This window comes from Trachinotus anak, unplaced genomic scaffold (assembly GCF_046630095.1).
Source record: "Trachinotus anak isolate AG129_WGS33_773 ecotype Australia unplaced genomic scaffold, CSIRO_AGI_Tana_v1 ptg000010l, whole genome shotgun sequence".
Taxonomy (NCBI): domain Eukaryota; kingdom Metazoa; phylum Chordata; class Actinopteri; order Carangiformes; family Carangidae; genus Trachinotus; species Trachinotus anak.
In genome coordinates this window covers 18,621,602-18,641,352 of record NW_027273861.1, presented here as the reverse complement: position 1 = coordinate 18,641,352, position 19,751 = coordinate 18,621,602, and the positions used below count along the sequence as shown (strand labels likewise).

Below are 19,751 nucleotides of genomic sequence, written 5' to 3'. Positions count from 1 at the left end.
TTAAGAGATCCTTACGTTTGCATTAAATGATAAGACATGTTCAGTACTTTATGTGCTAAATGAACACATGCTATATTTAGTTTTGTTCAAATGGTATTGTTAGAAGCAAAACACATTATCCCACAATAAACTGTGTATCTTAGGGTTTTATGAACATATTTTGTATAAAATGTGTGAGTAACCAGATAACACTCAATAACGACACAGTGAGTATAATAGTAAAGGGTTTAAATTTGTATACCACGTTTTGTATAATAAACATTTTGGCATTATGTTTAAAGTGTAAGAGAATAAAACAACAGGAAGCTACTCTTTCAAGTAGTATAGGGAAGGACTGGGATGAAGGACAAGTTTGTGCCAACAGATTTAAGAACTACTTAAAATAAATTGGAAATATGAGTGTGTTAGGAGGCTATGGGAACCTAGAAGAAGATGAAAGTGACTAATTTGTTTTATTTTACAACATGTGATTAACTTCCACGCTTGGTTTAAGCATGGTCTTCTCATACACAGCTGAGCAAAGCACATCCTGAAACACCTTGAAACATGCAATATCATTAGGAAATCACTCGGTTTTTTTTTTTACAATATATCATTAGAATTATATTTTCATATAAATAACTTGAATGCAGTATTAAAAGTCAAGAACAAATTCTCTGGAGGTTGTCATGTCAGACTCAGACAGAGCAGAGAGAGAGAAGAAGGAGTCCCATTAGGAGGAGCAGGCTTGGGTGGATGGCTCCAGCGTGGTTGAGCGGGGTCAGTTTGCAATCTTCGTAGGGCTCCAGACAGGCAGCATAAGCCATGACATGGGCGATGTAGCTCTGCTCCTGGACCCCATGGAAGAGGTGTGACATGGGCCCTTTGGCAAAGATGGCTACATCCTCTATACCATGGGTCTCTGAATCCAGAGGGACAGGAGCTTGCTGACGATAATTGTTATCCGCTGAAGGACAATGAGACAAAGGAGCACCAAATTAGATATATCAGAGTTTTCTGGTACATAAACAAAAATGAATTACAAACCTACACAGAGTGCATAGAGAAGTATTTAAAATAAAAGGGACATCCGATGATAAAATCCAGTTCAACTGAACTGCAAGCAACTGCATATAAAAAACTTTATAATGTTAGTATTTATTGCAGAGCGGCTGTAGCAAAACTGTAAGTTGGACAGTTTTTGGACAGATTGTCTAAGAAAATCATCTATAACTATCTTCAGTGGATCATGCTGACACTTTTTAGCATTTATAGGATGACAATGTTATAGTATCTTATAGTTTAGCATTACATATTATGGTATGCTAATAATAACACTTACTTATGTTGGTATTAGAGAGATATTAAATATATCTGTCATCTGATGTGTAAAGCTTTGGTCCAAAATACTGTATACACATTGTAGACAAACAATTACTTGTTACACTTCATATAGAGGCTTGATAACAGTGCTACATTGTCTCTGAAAGACCAAAGTTAATTGCTGTCTTGAAAAAATAATTTCTTTGTGCCTCTACAGTAGGTATCCTGTTACACCAGCAGATGGAGCTATTTTATTACTATGTCTTCTCTCAAAAGATTCTCACTGCATACTTACATGAAATTGATTCATTCATATCTGGGCGAGTTCCATTGACAATCTGGTATCCTGGCCCGTTTCCATACACAGCAGTGGTATAGTGCTTGCCATCGTCAGCTATAGCGCGAGACACCCCTGTAAATCACAGATAAAATTGGTATCTACAGGTTTGTTTAAGCATCCAATGACTTCAGCTCAGCCTTATCAAACTCTTAAAATGCATTTTACCAAAAACAGAGTTTCCTCTAGCAGAATATCCTCCGAAGGCGAAGACATGGGAGTGGTCAGCAGTGACCACAGACAAGGTGTCCAGCTCACTGGTGAGTTCAGCGGCTCGCCCGATTGCCCGGTCAAACTCAACAGCCTCATACAGAGCTCTTTTGGCCTGCCCTCCATGGTGCCCATGGTCGATTCTTCCACTTAAAGTCCAAAAGAAAATAACTCACAAATTAACATAAGTAGCAAACCCATCGTATTAGTTATTCTTCATTTTTCTGAAATCTAGTTCATGTTCCTAATATCTATACATTTTATCTATTCAGATGTTACTGTGATTTTGAAAAAGAAATGATCATGCAACTCCAACCATCTGGCTTAAGGGAAAGTTTCCAAAATGAGATATCCACTATTTAAAAAACTGGGATCCTAAGATGATCATCACTGGTGTTAAAATTACCAGAAGTACTATTTTTACCTCTTTCTTTCTCTACAAATATATGTTGTGAAAGTAATGTAGCAACTGAACACTGAATTGTTTATGGTACTTTGATGTCTGGGAAAGATCTACGGAAAACAGTGACACTTATCTTCCACAAAGAGGAAAAATCCCTTGGGGTTCTTGCTGAGAATCTTTATTGCTTTCTCCATCATCTCAGTGAGGGACGGGTCCATAGACGAATCACGGTCCAATTCGTAGCGGCAGTCTTTGGGCTCAAATAGACCTGTGCAGAGAGAAATTGCAGGCCTCATTTTTACTGTCTAACAAAAGCAATTTTTAAAATGTGTGAGCTCTTCTGTGAATCTACTTGTCTTATTTCTCTAAAATTTCAAACCTGGACAGTAAAAAAGAAAAGCATCTGATCTTTCTTATTGGGAACCAGTAGATTCACCCTAAATACACAACAGCAGTGCAGGTAATTTCAGCACAAACTGATAAGGATTTTACTTGATAAATAACTTAAACAATTATGTGATCATGTTACTGATTAATTTTCTGCCAAGGGACAAATTATTTCAGCTGAACCTTTGTCCAGTAGCTTCATGATTCATATAAAGTTTGTATCCTTGTTAATGATTGTAATAACATAATGCAATAGTAATGATAGTTCTTACCCATCAGGAAGTCTGTGTCTGCAGGATTGACCGCATCAAAATCGGCTTTGTTCCAAACATATTTAACTTTCTGTGGGCAATAAATAAACTTTGTAATAACTCAGCCTCAAAGGAAAAATAACATTAATTCACACTCAAACTCAAACAAGTGTAAAATCTACAATGTACCTTTTTGTTCTTTATCCACTCCAAAACAAGATTTTGTCCATCTTTTCGTTCTCCAGTAAAAGTTGGATACTCTGGGTCTTGCATGTCACTAGGAAACATGTACTGACGACCTCCACCAAGTATGACCTGCATTAGGAGACATGGTGACAATTTATACTCTATGTGCTTAAAACTCTGGATTTACCAGATTCTCTAATCCAGAATTATGTTTACTGTTCAGTTTACTGTGCATGTGACTCAAGCACTTTTCTACAGAGTGAGGGATTTATTATCAAAGTAATACTGAACCATTTATTGGGCTGATAGTCTGGACATTCTTAACATATGTCCAAGAAGATTCTCTGTAATCCAGGTTATAGAAAATCAAGAAGTAGCAAATCAAAGAAAGCTAGATGTATTGTTTGGTGTCGAAGACATTTCCCCACTCATCCAAAAGCCTTTATGACGTTTACTGACTAAAGAGACTATACATGGCCAAATTGTTTGCTATTCATTGTTCACTGTACAAGTGCACTGCTGTTTTCTCACTGAGTTATCTCTTTATTAAGGCTTACATTTATCTCTGTGTTGTGAATCAACTGATATGCAATGTCACGGCATCCATTCTTGACAGCCTCAGGGGGGAGATCAGCGTCAGAATACCAGCCTCGATCGGCAGAGTGTGCATAGCTGGCACCAGGGGAGGCGTGCTGCACTCGGGTTGTTGTGACTATTCCCACTGATTTACCTAATAACAGAACAATGCAGTCTGAATTATTTCAGTGTTTTGTGGACAACATGCAAATTCCACTTTACATACACTTCATATTAGAGTATATTTGATGGTGCTCTTGAATTAGATGTAGAGTTAGGTAAAAAGGACAAATCTTGTCAGTGGCAGCAGTCTTACATCAGCAAAACATGTATAAACTTGCGAAAACATGAAATAACAGAATAATACTGTTCTCTTTGCGCAAATCCTCCTTAATGAATAACACACCAACAAGGACCAAAACAGTGTCAGAACCAACATGATGAAGTCACTATTAAGAAAAGCTTTGTGGAACTAGACCTACCTGCTTTCTTGGCACGGTGCAGGACAGATGTGACTTCATTCCCATAGGCAGCCCTACAGTTGGCCCTTGGGGTGGCAGCACTGACACCCAGGGTGCCATAGTTAGCCTTCACACCACATAAGTACGCTGTGGCTGTGCCAGCGCTGTCTGGCATCTGCTGGTCCACATTGTATGTCTGCATGGCCAAACACAGTCATACACATTAACATGAACGGTGTTAGCTGCGTGTCTTCATTTTTGCAGCATGGTTCGAGTTATTTCACTTGCCTAAACTTAACAAACAGATGAAATGTCCTGTCTGTTTCAGCCTGTCATCATATATCCAGTTCATGTGATCTTCGCATGATCAATTATGACAAAACTGTCTGCTGTTCAGAATTCTCTGACATTGTATAAGATCTGGTATGACCTGTGTTACAAGCCAAGTTCAAGGCTAAGATCCAAGAGCAACTGATAACAGGCTACTCTGTCACCACGACGAAAGGTGATTTTCCTGAAAAACAGACTTCGCAGCTTCACATCAAACCATTCTGAAGTTGGGGCTATTGTTGTTTATGTCTAACCAAACTAACAAAAGCAGCTTGCAGTGAACAGAGGGAATCAAATCTGCCCAACCCAGGTAATAAGCATTACGTTGTTAGTAAGAATAATACACATGATAGTACCGCTGAACTTCATGGGAGCTGATACATGGTGTTTCCTTGCTTTACAATAATACTTGGACAGAGTAAATTATCTAAGTCAGTAAATTAGATCATTTCATATTTTTAGAGTCCCATAACTGCATGTGTGGTATCCTTATTTTAACTGTTTCTGAATGTGCTGGTCAGAGTGGGCTGACCTTTGACAGTGCCAGGTGCGGAAAGGTATCCATGACCAGACTGGTCTCCTCCCCGGATTTCCCTGCCAACTGGCCTTTGAGGATCCGGGCAGCAGTCACTGTTGGTACCCCCATTCCTGCAAGCAGGTGGAAACACACCTGAGTGTTAGATAACATCAACCAGAGAGGGCACAGGGTTGCCATTGTGCTCAGTGAACCTCATAAGACTCAGCTGATGTGAGAGTTTAAAGGTCGGTGAAAGACATCCAAGTTATTTACACTCTCAAATGGTGGACAATATGTAAAGCAAATACAGTAGCATTCCACATTTCTCCTCCTCTACAAACCTGATTATACCTCGTGAAAAATCCAGAGCATCTCGTACAACATTCCTTGTCAGAGCCTGTCTTATCTTCGGAGAGTTTCACTCCATTACTACATATTACAGATTCAGATTAGATGCAGCATTAGCTAACTTTCTTTATTCACTTAAAGTATGCACAAGGAACTACATATCAATCATGTCATGTCATCATTGTCATCAAATTACTTCTGGTGGCTATAGTTAATGATAGTAGAAGTCATTACTCCATAGAAAAGCAAGCTCATTGGGTTTTGGGTCTAAACATGCCACTTATGGGGTAGTTAAATGTTACTGATCAATCCAAAACATTGATAAAATCTGCAATGTGCTAGTATCAGCATTTATGTGGGCTGGGGTGGAGGCAGCTGTAACCATAAATCCATACTTCATCCATAAATTTGTGATTTGTGCAGTGAAGTTACCAAGTACTGATCTTGGATCACAGAGTAAACAGAAGGAAGTGCACAGCAGTGACTACTTTATCTTTTTGTGAGGTCCGGGGGTCATGGCTACAGTTTAAATGCATATCAGGAAATATTAGCTCCTCTTGTTGGGTATCTTTTCTTTCTTTTCTTTGTGTTAACTGTTGTGAAAAAAGTTGACTTTGTTATATGTTTTTGTTTACACACATTCACACAGCCTAATTTTTATCAGCTTTAATCAGTGGTTACTCATGATCTAAAGTAACTTGTACACTGAGGACCTAGTAACCGATCATTCACCAGTTTAAATATTTCAGCAGAAGACCAGTATCTGAAAGTTCAGCTATGCATGATGAACTTGTCTGAACTCTTTGCTGTGATCTGACCACTTTGTGGTGTTCCGATCAGTTACAGAAAAATAAGGGAATAGTGTGGACTGTGGTTTAGCCTCAGTTCATTTTGTTACGTGTGGCTTTCCAAGCAGTAGTAACCACTGGTGATCAGATGCCAACATTCATCTTCTCCTACGCATAAACCCGTGCTTTTTGGGGTTGCATAGGACATTTGCATTAGAATACCGCCTCATGCTCTCTTGGTGAACTCAACCACAGTGATGATGAGACTCACACTTTCAAGCTCCATTGGCTTCCCCTCACCTGAACAAACGAACTGAACTAAGAGCAGGAATGTTCCACAATTCAGAGAAACGTCTCAAATGATGGGAAAGACCTCCTTTCTCATACTCACCATCCCCCAGGAAGAGGATGAGGTTCTTGGCTTGGTGGAGATTAGGCTGAACGTTCAGGGCAGTGTGAAGAGCCTGCCTTCCTTTGTTGTTCCAATAGCTAGCATGCAGCTCTTCTTCTGTAAGCAAGGATATGATATGATATGACATGATATGATATGATAATAAAAGCAAAGCAAAAAAAGGCCAAAAACTGATTACAAATAAGAACATGAAAGAGACGACAGTATAATTAAATTCAACTGTGACTTTATATATATATATATATATATATATATATATATATATATATATATATATATATGTGTCTTCCTTTAACTCCACTTATTTAATTCCAACGTGAAAGCTAAAATCAGTTCTTAGTTTTCACAGAAACAGCATCAACATGCAACACATCCTTACCTGAAACACACAAAGTCCACTGCACTGAAATGAAAATCAGTAATCCAGTAAAAATTGGCTTATGTTTGCTAGCCATGATGTTGACTACATGTGAATTTAAAAAAAACTGAGCACAGAAGCACTGCATGCACAGACATCCTTTTATAGCTGCACCCAAGGAGCAAAGGACACATGAAGGAGCTGTATAAAGTGAGCAAGAAAATTATATTGAACACTCACACACACACACACACACACACACACACACACACAAAGGAAAGAAGAGGCCGTAAACTGCAAAGTGGCATCAGGGTCTAAATTTTCTTTGTAGTATTCAAATGTCTGGCTTGTGATTAATGAGGTGTCGTGACAGGACACTTCTACTGGCAAAGGTGTGGCAATACCATCTGAGGAACATTTAAAGAAGATTTCTCAGAATAGCCAAATATCTGGCCCTACATTTAATTTCAAGTCGATGACGACCCTTTGTGCACTGCAGTCACAAAAGACTGCAGACAGTGCATATGTTATCTGAACATGAGGCTTATTAATTATTAATCTTAACTGCATTCTAATGAATCCATTATCAGTTTTATTTTTTAATTTTTAATTTATTGTCTTTATCAGTTCCAGGTCGACTGAAGTGCAAATACCACTGTCTTATAGCCATTATAAATCATGCTGATGCTGATGGTGATTACAGTGTTTTATGGTATCTTGCTTATATTGTTCTCATACAGCTCATATTTGAGCAGGCCAGAATTTAGCTGACATCTGAACAGTTTTCTAACAGGGCAACCGTTGGATTTGTGGTAGAATTAATTGATCACATGTGAGTCTGTGTGTATACAGGTGGGTCTCACTGCACATCTGTGTAATGCTTTGCAGCAGTGTGGTAAAATATTCTCAGCTTTCTTACACTGACTGGCCTTGTGGTTCAGACAGTCCAACATAATTTTTTATTTTTTTGCCAGTATCAGCATTTTGACTATATGAAAAGTCCAAAAGACTTTCTGAAAAGACCAAGACTTCTGTGCTTTGGACAAACATTGTCAAAATGAGATTCATGCAGGGCTTAATAAGAAGTACAGTATATGATGTGAGTATGATGTGGACACAGCATTTCACAGATTCTGTTGTGAGGATATCAAGCGTGACCTTGACTTTCTCCTAAAGGTTGATGCTGTGGAATTTTCTATAACTGGGAATGCTTTCTTTAATGTTTCTTACAGTGACTGATCCCATTACAGTTTGCTAGATACATGGCCTTGTGTCAAATGTTTACCCTGAAGTCATAGAGACCAACTGCTTGGCTTTTTTTAAATTAAAAGCTCAGTTAAAGGAGCTATTTGTAAGTTTTATTTATTGCTACATAGTCAACATTAGCCTTAGCAACTGTTTACTTGCCAGTCTTGCTGAGAGCTTCAGCCAAGAGGTTATAATATGCTCTCTGAGCAGTGCTACTTCTTCAGGGCAGACTGGACACTACAGTGACCTGAGATGTGGCTGGCTGGTTAGCATGCTAACCTCAGGGAAAAAAAAAGAAGTGAAAGAAATAGCAGCAAAACAAAAGGGTGTCTTTCCATCACTGGAGAGAAGTCTTGGTGGATAAAGAAATGAAATGTGATGCTGAACTTGCAACATTTCTTCTAGACTGGTAAGTTAACAGCTGTTAGTGCTATTGTTGGCTATTTATCAATAGCAGAACTTACAAATATCTCCTTTAAAGTAACTGTGCAGAGCCCCATTTTGTTTTATTTCTTAAATGTGTCTTTATTTAAAAATCAGTAACATTTACAGTTGACTGATGTAACACTTAAATATCAGTTCTTTTTTAGGGAATTTTCAGAAGGAACCACAAAATAAGGTGCAACCTACAATAAGAGAATTGCTATTAAATGAACTGGACAATGGACTGATCAAGAAAAAGGTATTTTTTTTATCCTTATTTAAGTAATATTTGCAAAAACACAATATAAAAATACATCAACAATATTTGCTTATAAAATACATTCATGTACAATCCAAATAGATTATATATTGTATCAAGTGACAATCTGACAGAAAACAGATTTACTATTTGGAACCAAATGAGGTCAAGGTACAAACTTAAAAAACCTTAAAAGCTACATGTGTTTCACTCCTAAAAGAGGTACAGTATCTTCATGAGTTCTTGTAAGGTCTGTTGGTGTGGCAGCATGGCATGGCGTGATGGCTCGTAGCTCCGGTTTATGTTACTGTCATTTAGTCATTTATTCCATTGACATCAACAGCTTTATGTCCTGTTTTAGTGTGCACAGGATGAACAGTGAGCCCTCAATCTACTTGCTGGTTTCAAGCCATTCTGGGTGAAGCCTCAGATTAATATATCAATAATAAATTACATCTCCTTGCAAGTGTTTTATAGCTGTAAGCAAGCAGATCATGCCAGAGATTGTATTTAACTTGAAAGATGTGAATAGAGTAAAAATGTAACTAAGAAATGAAAGAGCCACTTAGTGCAAGTTAGTAGTCATGTTGCAAGTACAAGTTGGAAATAGTAAAATACTGTATATGCTGATGCCTCCGAATGGAAACAATTGCATGGAGTGTTTCTTTAGGAACTGCTTGCATGTGCATTAATGTTAATCTCTGCAACGTCTGCCTGTTTGTTAGTATGACTATCACTTGAAAAGAGAGATTACATGCATATTTAAGCCTGGATTTTGCATGCACGATAGATTAAGTGTGTGTGTGTGCTGATGTACACTGAGTAATCAGTATGAGTATTTTTCAGTTATTGCATACAGTACTGTATATATTTATCCCTGCATTCTTATTTGCCAGCCTGTGTGCATACAGCAAATGTGTGTGTCTGTGTGAATATTTAGTGCATGAAGTGTCTGTATTGCTGCATGCATACAATGTATTTGTGTGTGTGTGTGTTTTGTGTGTATTCTTTTTTTTTTCTTTCTTTTTTTTTTTTGAGGGGGGTTGCTTGTGGGTCATCTGAACAACCAGAGGAGGCCAAGTGACCCAAACAGAAAGCTCGAGGGTGTGTTCACACACCCAGCTGAGGTGTGGTTGTGGGGGCGAGGAGGGCAGTTCGTGTAGGGCTCCAAACAGGCAGCATAGGCCATGACGTGTGCCACGTAGTTCTGCTCTTTCACCCCATGAAACAGGTGAGCCATTGGGCCTTTGGCATAGATGGTTACATCCTCTCCGCCGTGCGTCTCAGCATCCAATGGGACGGCAGCCTGCTGCATGTACTCCTCATCGTCTGGAAAGAAACAAGCAGTGTGTAGCATGTAACCAAACAGCTCTCTACTTGGATCATCAACTGTAAATACAAAACAGATGCTTTAATAGACAAAGTCACCACAAACTGACGAAGATGTCAATTCATAGTAACTTCTCCACTGTAACTGTAACCCTGAAAACTATTTACTGAGACATTATTAATATCACTGGACCTCACAAATGATTCATTTTCTAAACAATTGAATATCTTGTCTTTACGACCTTGGCATATAGGTCTGTCTAGCATTGCTGTTACAAGAGATTGCACTGGATTCCCTTTGTTTGTCAGTTTAGACACCACCCACTTCAGAGAGCATCTTTAGATAGCTTTAAGAATACATTCTAAATTTCACCTCAGTGATATTTTTGTGGCTGCTTTTCCCATAAAATGGTGTTTTGTAAATCTTTTGTAATTCACCTAATTAAACTCATTTACAACATTACAACATTAAAAGCCAAAAGGTAATTTTACTCCTTTTGATAAAGTTACAGCCTTTACTGTGTTAGTGTACTAAAAGAATACATAACTTTTCCCTTCCTTCCCCCTTGGTGTGGTCTAGATGAGGGGTCCTTTTGTGGTATTGTGGATGAATTGTTGCAAAAATCTGTTGGAAACCCTTATTCTCTTTCACTAATTACACCCCTACTTCTCTAAAAATAAAAAGTCATCATCAGAACATAGATCCTGACTTTTACAGTGATTCACCAGATGGATGTAAAGTTTTAGAGATGAGTCTCCCACATGTAATTACATATTTACTTAAGGTGACAGATGGGTTGAGACACAACTACTGGTTCCAAAAACATAAATTGAGGCCTGTCCATTGAAAAAGACAAAATTGGGGGTTTAAAAAGGTAATTCATCTCTGGATAGAGATATTTCCTCCCTGAAGAATACACACTCATGCAATGACTAATGCGAGTGGTGCAGAACAAGAGAGGGAGGAACCAGCTCATTGCTGCCCAGTGTTCCAAAAAGAAACACAAACAACCTTTTAAAGTACAGTTACATGTACACAATGGCGCCTGTGCACAGAACAGAAGAGAAGACAGCACGGTGCCATAAACATCATATTTCATCTTTGCTTACCAGAGAAAAAAACACATGAGTCAGCCTTAACCACATCAGTTCACGCTGTCTGTACACACATCGGCACAGATGAGTGCCGCATCTGAAAGGCATTAGTTTGTACTCACAGTAATCCACCAGTGTGATGTTTCCTCTGGTTCCATTTATGTGGACATAACCAGGGCCGTTGGCATACAGGATGCTGGTAAAAGGCATTTTGTCATCAGCTTTCTTTGGTGCCAGACCTAAACAGCATAAATGCCAGAAAGGGTGAGTTACGATGCAATCCTCAGGGCATTTTTTTCACATACAGCCAAAAAGAGCACAGAAACTCACATGTATTTCATAGAACCAATAAATATTTTGAAGAAACATCCAAGTTTCATATCCATAGTATTGACTATTATGTAATCACCTCTATATATGAATGGATATAAAAAACCAGTCAAAACTAGGCAAGTTCTACTATTTTCCATGTATGGTTTGCATCCAAATACAGATTCACTGTGTTGCTCTAAATTTTTCAACCTGGCCAACATTTAAGGCTTACCAAAGATGGGATTTCCCCGAGGTGTGTTACCCCCAAAGGTAAAGACGTGTGAGTGGTCAGCAGTAACCACAGTCAGTGTATCAGATTCTCTGGTTAGCTGTGCAGCACGCTCAATGGCCTGGTCAAACATCACAGCCTCTGTCAGGGCCAGCTTGGCAATACCATCATGATGACCATGATCAATTCTCCCTCGTACTATAACACCACAAAACAAGTGAATTAGTTCATTAATTCTTTCATTTGGTAAGCTGTCAAATGTGATTGTGCTTAATGTCAACATGTATTAATTATGCTTTTCAGTCTTAAAAAATAGTTATACTTTCGGGTAATCTGTCTTTAATCCAACATTTTTCAGAAATGAAGGAATTAATACTGATTTTGCATTGACTGCCATGCATTATTTAATTGTTGCTATAAAACTGATTTGAAGGGCCAAAAGTCACTCAAAATATAAATCATGCCACCATCTTTACCATAATTTGTCATGATGCTGACACAGTCAGACGACTGTTGATATAATACTCATCTTCCACAAACAGGAAGTATCCTTTGGGATTCTTGCTGAGGATTTGTATAGCCTTCTCTGTCATCTCCACAATGGAAGGGTCTCGTGAGCTGTTCCGGAAAACCTCAAATCTCATATCCTTTGGCTCAAACAAACCTGGGATCACATACAAAAAAAAGAAGGAAGGTGGAGGCACATGTACAATACAGAATGAGTGATAATTCATTCAAGATTCAAAGCCAATCCACTTATCTAGTTATCTAGCTGTTAATGCTTTCATTTAGAGTAAACTCTTAGGCTTCCAATGTAAAGATATCTTTCCTATTTTTATTTAGATTTAGAAAATTTCATAATATCGGTTTTGATAAAGATTCAATACTTTCTTGCCAATGATACTTTCAGGACTTAATTGCTGTCTTTTGGAGAAGCCTATTTCCTCTTCTGGTGGTGTCTTATTGTACATATAAGAACACTTTTGATGCAGGAAAGATCTAAAACAGAACACATCATTATTTTATCCCTGTTGTATGGGGTGATAGTAACAGCTAACTGACTTCACAAAACACTATCATGAGTACTTGATATGGTTGTAAAGATAAAAGCTGGCCTTACTGGAATTGCCTTGTTTCAAAGCCCTTGATAAAGTTTCGTAACTTAGATAAGAAATGTATCTGTCTGTGCGTGTGTGTGTGTGTGTGTGTGTGTGTGTGTGTGTGTGTGTTTGACACTGTCTATCAGTCTTGTATATCTTGTGTATGGTGTCAGGCTGCGTTTTATACACCGACTAACCTGATTGTGAGTTAACAGGTCTGTATACTCACCCATGAGCCTGTCAGTAGTTTTAGCATTAATCTCATCAAACTCCTTCCTGTGCCAAACATAGTGTGACTTCTTGGTCTGAAACACAAATCACAGCATATATGAAACTGTGAGTGCTCATTTTTACAAGATGTGGCAATAGTTGGCAGAAATATTAAATGATCCTACTGGTTTAGCCTTCAGCCACACATCAATGAGGTTCCTCTTGTCTCTGCGGTCGCCCTTGCGAGAGTTGGAGGTAGGGTACTCTGGGTCCGGGGTACCTTTTGGTGTCATGTACATCCTCCCTCCCCCCAGAATCACCTTAAATGAATACCAGACACATTGGATTAATTAGACAAATCTATCAAATCATTATACAAACTTTAATACATTAACAAAACAGGACAGAGGTTGATTAAAGTACTAATTAATTATATTGATTTGCCATCATACGTGTATATGTTAGATATGATGCCCAAGTATGGCATACTCCAATTGTTGTGTCTGACAGAATATGAAAACATCATGGCACAATAACAAGTGTAGCTATTAACACAGAGCAGCATGCAGTGGAAGTTTTCAGCCGAATGGGTTACAATGTGGAAAGACACAAATTATGTTATAAAAGATGCACGGTGCAAAGTTCCTCTGAATACACACACTTATTGTATTAGTAGTAGTTGTAGCTTTAAAACATATTATACTGTAGATACTCTATTTTAATAGCTCACCTAGCTCACCACATTGAAACCTAGACCATGTACAGTCTGTTTTCTTAGTGCAGTGTGCAGGCCTAAAGTGAACCCATTAAGTAGTCTACTGATGTGCTATGAGAAGACTCCCAGAAATCATGCGTGAACAACCACCAGCATAACATAAAACTTTTTATAACTTCTAACTTTTCTAAGTTTTTAGTCAATTGCTTTTTGGGGTTTTTTTTGTTTGTTTGTTAAAAAAAGACAAAACAAAACAATATTATATTATATATCTGAAATCAACTAAGCTAAATCTGAATGTAAGACATACCTTGTATGCATTATACTCTAAGGTCACATCCTGTTCTCGTTTTATTTTTTTCCTTGCACCTTTTCTGGCAGTCCTGTATTCAGCAGCCATCGGTCTTTAATGTCTTTAATCATTTAACCAGGTCATAGTCCTTGTGGACTCATTGCACTTTGAAAATAAAATGAGTCATATTTCTGATAATGTCTGTCATTTATTTCATTTACTTCTGAGAATATAAAGTAAGATAAAATTATATTGCATTATCACTTTGAAAACAAAATAATCAAAAAAGGAATACAATATTAGATAAGCACAATACTAAGTAACAGTACAGTCATTCTAAAATGGACCTTTAATTCATGAATCACATATCTCATTTGGTAAGAATAAAAAATGGAATTGTTCTTACATACATCAATGTCAACGTTGGTGACCATTTGTGTGGCAATGTCGACACAACCCTGTTTGTGGGCACTGGAAGGAAGATCTGCATCACTGTACCAACTTCGGCTGACAGAGTGTGCATATGCAGCAGCTGGGGAGGCGTGCTGGACACGGGTGGTTGTCACTATACCAACTGATTTACCTGAAACAATACAGGGGCACACCTAAATCATAAATAAAAGTTTCGATAATAAAATAAACACATTGTGAGTTTGTTCATTTTAGTGGCCCTCATCCAGAATGTATTCAAAGATCTCCTGGAGACAGACAGACTGCTCTGGGTGAAGACATAATGACACCACAGTCCTGGAGTCTTTTCTGGCCAAGTACTGAAGCCCAGTGGAAGAGGGAGAAAAGAGTTCATCATAGACCTCAAAATTTCTCACATATTCATTGCTGCAACAAGCATTTCTTGTTTGTGATTCAATGTGGTCAATAATTCAATTTAAATGCCAGTTAATTTGCTCTCTGGAAACTTTGCTTTTTGGGCTCCAATCTGTGAGGTTTAACTAGTGTACTGCCTCTATCAAAATATATCAAAACTTTGCAGATTCATAAAAAACACTAAACAAATACTTCTGTACTTCTTAAAAACTTTGCAGAAGCAAACATGCTTATCAGATGATTGTTTTACTCCTCATGTTGTATTTTAAGGTAGGTTGGTCAGTGCATATCTTGAGATAAGAATGTAATTCAGACCTGCTCACTTTTCTATTACACAGCACACCGACGACTTAGCCAAGCCAATTACTGTCTTTACCTTGTGCCTTTGCACGTCGCAATACTGAGTAGACCTCGTTACCGAAGGTGGTGTTACACTCGTAGGCCACTGCATTGGCGCTGAGCCCTACTGTCTTAGCATTGGCCTTCACCCCACAGTGGTAGGCTGTGGCCGTGCTAGCACTGTCTGCTACCTGCTTGTCCACACTATAGGTCTGTGGAGTAGAAAGACAAACATAATTAAAGACAGGAGCAAAATGAACATACATTTAAAGTAGTTCCCTCTTAGGAAATGAAATGTCTTTCCTTGTTTGTTGCTAAGTGCTGACTAGTGATGAACTGTCACTCAAACTGTGTAAAATGGGAACATAGGGAGATTTTGTAGGTGGCACACTTAAGCCAAAAACAAAACAGGGTGACTATCATTGACTGTTGGTGACTGTTGCTACGTTCATATATGTAAAATTAGTCCTATACAACAGGCAGAGGACATTCCTGGGAAAGATCTACAACATTAATCAACCCAACCAGAAAATGTTTTACTGTGCTTTTTTTTTTTTTTTTGTGAATAAGCAAATGTAAAATCTTGTTTGATTATAGGTTAGAACACAGAGACACCAAAGAAACTGAATTATGCTTGGCCAGGAGGATGAATACAGCTTTTATAAGACTTTAAATCTGTGTTCACAGTTTTACTACAATGTCAGCAATTTCAGTTAAAGTGTTGATGTAGCTAAATCCCTTGATGCTCTTTAATGTTAAAAGACCGGGACGGTATAAGGCAAGATGTTACATGTTGACAGAACAAAGCATGTGAAAAGTGTTGTGTTGTCACCTTAGACAGGGCCACATATGGAAAGGTGTCCATGGCCAGCAGCGTCTCCTCCCCTGATGCACCCTCCATCTGACCTCGCAGGATACGAGCTGCCGACACTGTGGACACACCCATCCCTGAACGAAAACGATTTACGGGTGAAAGTCACTGATATGTTCTGGCAAAATTTTATTGAGTTTCATTCATATGTCAGTCTCCTGACATATTGAATGATGTATTAAAGATATAATGGTTTAAGAATCCATGTATGTGTATGCATTCCCATCATGTTTTTGAAAGTTGTACTGTTCTAACCCAACAGAGCAATGGCTGAATGAACTGTGCAGTTTGTGAATATGAGAATCCAGAACAGAAATATTAATGTGTTTGCTTGAAAAGCTCAGACTGTAACTGCCATACTGAGGAAAAACATAAATTCAGTAATTCTTTCAGCAAACAAAGTCAAAGCATGGCAAGGTCATTAACGTCAACTGAATCCACAAATGGCCGGGGAAGTGAAGACTGTGGTTTTCTAGGAGAACCACATTTTTCAAGCAACACAGGCCAACAGTGACTCTTGCAGGCAACTATTCAGACCATTGTTTGTAGAACATTTTCACATCAACATACATAAACATACTGCTATGTCACTGTTCAGCATATGTTACATAAAAAGATACAGTGCCTTTTGATCACTTTTTCAAAAAACAATTTTCTTTCTGTGTTCCACTATTGGATCCCACCCTTGACTTTAAAAGCCCTACTTGAAGAACTCCAAGTCACTGTAATGCACTTCACTCTCCCTTAAAGATCTAGTCATAAAACCGAGAACAGGCTCTGGGCAGGGCATTACAGAAGAGATGCACTAAGAAAATTCAGCCCCGACCACCCTGGAATGTGACTAAGTAGGATTGATTTAAAGCAGATATTCTAGTAGTTAACAGTAACGAACACTCTTAAATCTCTGCCTCACAAAAATTACTTTCATGCCTCACTAGCTGTAAATATAACACATGTGTGACAACTGATATGAAATATTTTCCAGTCAAATCCAAATGGAAACATTTCCCAACTGACAATAGTTGTCCCTTCAGTGAATCTCAAACTACACTATGAAAGTATGAGAAATGTGGCATGTCAGCATATTCTGAGTTATAGCCACACCCTGCACTAATTAATATTACCACCTTAATTGTCACCACACTTTCTGAGCTCCTAAAAATATCATGCAAAGTTAATCAAGTCCTCATCTCTACACAACAAAATAAGTTGTTTATCAGTGCCTTAAGATATAAACATTAATTTGGAATTGGGTTCCCAGCCACCTAGTGCATTTAAGCCCAATATCTTACTGTTCAGTGGGTTTATCAAAGTTTGCTGCAAACAGCTGCCTACTGTGGTAGAAATGGCATTGATGAAAGCACTCAGTGACCCATATAGATAAAATTAAACCGCAACAATGACCTGAAAGATGCTGAAATGTTCTCTAGAACTAAGCACAACTGTCAAGTCAGGTAGTAATGATCTGTGGGTTCGTCATACATTTTTTTCAGTTGATCCATTGTTACCATAAAAATATTGATTAGTTCAGCTTTAAGTTTTTATGTAACATTATGTAAAATAATTTTTATGGTTAAAAGTAACCACAGACAGTCATTGCTCACACAACTCTTTGCTTGTTAAATCTATGTAAACTTGCATTGGAACATATAACCACAGCTGTCCAAAGATTTATGACAACCACTGGCTCAATAGTCTTTACAAATCCAGATACTTCTTATGCACAGTCTGTCCAAGCCACTTTCTCTCCATCCATTCTGAGCACAGCAAACACACTGTAACCAAACACAGTTGAGCTCTGCTGCATATTGAGCTGTATTTGTCATTCTGTAGACTTCACCTACAACCGAGTCAGTATTGAATGTTTGCTGTGATAGATTCCATAATGATAGCATGACCTACCGTCACCGAGGAAGAGGATGATGTTCTTGGCCTGGTGATTCCGAGGGTGGAGTTTCAGTGCAGCATCCAGTGTTGCCCTCGCCTGAGCATCCCAATAAGCTGGCTCCTTCTCAAGTTCATACAGTGCTGCTCCATGGAAACACACAAAGGTAGAGAATTAGATGAGTGTGTAGGGAGTGTGGATGGATCTGAGTGGATTTAAGAGGTTTCACAGGTAGAGAACAAGGCATGTGAGTGTGATATCCACTGCTTAGTATGAGTGTGGCGTTTGCATTGTGTGGATTGGTGAAGCTCCGGTGCACAGAAGCTTCAAGTGAATTCAAGTGTGTCAGTGGGTGTCTGCATGCTCATGCATCTCTCTCTGCCTTTCTCTGTCACTTTGAATTATTCTTTGCCTTCGGGTAGACTAGAAAAAGGGTTCCTCCAGAGGTGTCAAAATGACAAAAACAGCCAAGAAGAAACTTTGGTTTCTGTCTGTTCATGTCCACTGAGAGGCTCACAGCGAAGGAAGTCAAAGAGGAACATTCCTCCAGCCACACACTAAAACAACGGAAAGGCAAACAGTCCACCCCACATTTTACATAAACAGGTAGACACTGACAAAAATATACTCACATACGCTTTTGTGCATCTATACCAACACATTCTCTCCATCACACCTACACACCTGAGTACATGGTCATGGACCACTGCAGATGACGTTCTCAAGCACAGTCTGTCCTCACACACTCATCCTTTCCCAGGTTGAGGTTACCTAAGTCCCTTGTTTGCCCACAAAGTGCTACTAATATCCCAACCGCAGGCAGCAATAATAACTCTGTCATGTCCTTACCTTGGCTCTCCACAGCAGCCCGACCCACAGCCAGCAGGATGGGGCACAGAAGGATGGGCAGGAGATTGGGGGCCCTGTGCTGTGGCGTCTGCATCTTTAATCCAAGCAACCTGGAGGCTGGAGAGGTTGACACAGCCGGCTTTCAGAGCAGCACGCCGAGACCGACAGGCAGAAGCACAGGCAGAGTGTGTGTGGCTGCTAAGACCTCTGGCCCTTCCTTTTTAAAGCCCCGCTGGGTGTGTAGTAAGGAAGGGCCCACGACAGCTCATAGGCTTAGAGCCACAAGAGACGGAAGAGAGAATGTGAGAGAGGGAGGAAGAGCCAGGGGAGAGAGAGAAAAAGAGACAGGGAAGGAAGGACCACACAAGAGTAGCTGTAGCATCACAGACCCTCTCCTCATTTTGATTTCTGAAAATGCACCACCCCCTTTGGATTGTTTTAAAAGGTTGCTTTAACTTAGTTCTACCTCTTTTCCATGAAGTATGCATGATAGACATTTACATGTTCCTTTGATGTGGTAAATGTATAATAGGTCTTTTTATGTAGCAGCCCGTTTAACGGGGAGAGAAAAAAATTGCTGCCCAATTTGTGTTGGCATCCATCACCACACAAATCATAACCATGTCTCTTTCCATTTCTTTCCCCCCATCCGCTGGAAAAACAGTCCAAGGGAAGAAAGGAAACAAGGTCCAACCTATTCTTGAGAATATCATGATTGCGTCTTGATGTACTCTGCTCCTCATGTGAGGAAATGGTCATATTTCCATTTTCCCCCCTCAGAATTGTTTGCATTTAAAAGACCCCAATATTTTTCCTCTCTCACCAAGTCAACTTGGCTGTTTTTCCATGGGAAATAAAGTGGGTTTAGCATTTTTCTTTTGTGAGGTAGTGGAGACCGCCTGCA

The 19,751-nt window shown here is 38.9% G+C and overlaps 2 protein-coding genes across 3 annotated transcripts; both read right to left on the bottom strand.

Annotated features, from left to right (window-relative positions):
- Positions 1-211: 211 nt before the first annotated feature.
- alpi.2 (alkaline phosphatase, intestinal, tandem duplicate 2) lies at positions 212-7,030 on the bottom strand. Of its 2 annotated transcripts, none has more exons than XM_071485940.1 (11): positions 6,888-7,030; positions 6,488-6,604; positions 4,976-5,091; positions 4,135-4,309; positions 3,634-3,806; positions 3,080-3,205; positions 2,912-2,981; positions 2,382-2,520; positions 1,808-1,998; positions 1,598-1,714; positions 212-946 (listed from the first exon to the last, which is right to left on the bottom strand). In XM_071485940.1, the coding sequence occupies exons 1-11, from the start codon at positions 7,012-7,014 to the stop codon at positions 678-680; spliced, it is 1,620 nt and encodes a 539-aa protein (XP_071342041.1). In that variant the 5' UTR covers positions 7,015-7,030; the 3' UTR covers positions 212-677. The 2 variants fall into 2 exon arrangements, with proteins under 2 accessions (XP_071342041.1, XP_071342042.1); XM_071485941.1 differs by having other exon boundaries at positions 434-946; positions 1,808-1,999; positions 2,386-2,520.
- Positions 7,031-8,613: 1,583 nt separating this feature from the next.
- alpi.1 (alkaline phosphatase, intestinal, tandem duplicate 1) lies at positions 8,614-19,063 on the bottom strand. The gene is made up of 11 exons (XM_071485939.1): positions 18,848-19,063; positions 18,016-18,141; positions 16,075-16,190; positions 15,280-15,454; positions 14,489-14,661; positions 13,257-13,391; positions 13,091-13,166; positions 12,291-12,425; positions 11,765-11,956; positions 11,343-11,459; positions 8,614-10,125 (listed from the first exon to the last, which is right to left on the bottom strand). Exons 1-11 carry the CDS (start codon positions 18,939-18,941, stop codon positions 9,851-9,853), a joined length of 1,614 nt encoding a protein of 537 aa, XP_071342040.1. The 5' UTR covers positions 18,942-19,063; the 3' UTR covers positions 8,614-9,850.
- Between the last annotated feature and the right edge of the window lie 688 nt (positions 19,064-19,751).

What these genes read in the sequence shown, in the direction of transcription:
- alpi.2 (XM_071485940.1), bottom strand. Translation starts at nt 7,014, where the DNA reads ATGCAGTGCTTCTGTGCTCAGTTTTTTTTAAATTCACATGTAGTCAAC. An exon ending in CATCCTCTTCCTGGGGGATG is followed by an intron (nt 5,092 to 6,487) that starts GTGAGTATGAGA and finishes ACCTGCTTGCAG; the next exon opens with GAATGGGGGTACCAACAGTG. An exon ending in AGTGGATAAAGAACAAAAAG is followed by an intron (nt 2,982 to 3,079) that starts GTACATTGTAGA and finishes TATTGCCCACAG; the next exon opens with AAAGTTAAATATGTTTGGAA.
- alpi.1 (XM_071485939.1), bottom strand. Translation starts at nt 18,941, where the DNA reads ATGCAGACGCCACAGCACAGGGCCCCCAATCTCCTGCCCATCCTTCTG. An exon ending in GGCTGCTGTGGAGAGCCAAG is followed by an intron (nt 18,142 to 18,847) that starts GTAAGGACATGA and finishes TCCATGGAGCAG; the next exon opens with CACTGTATGAACTTGAGAAG. An exon ending in TGTGGCTGAAGGCTAAACCA is followed by an intron (nt 13,167 to 13,256) that starts GTAGGATCATTT and finishes TTTGTGTTTCAG; the next exon opens with ACCAAGAAGTCACACTATGT.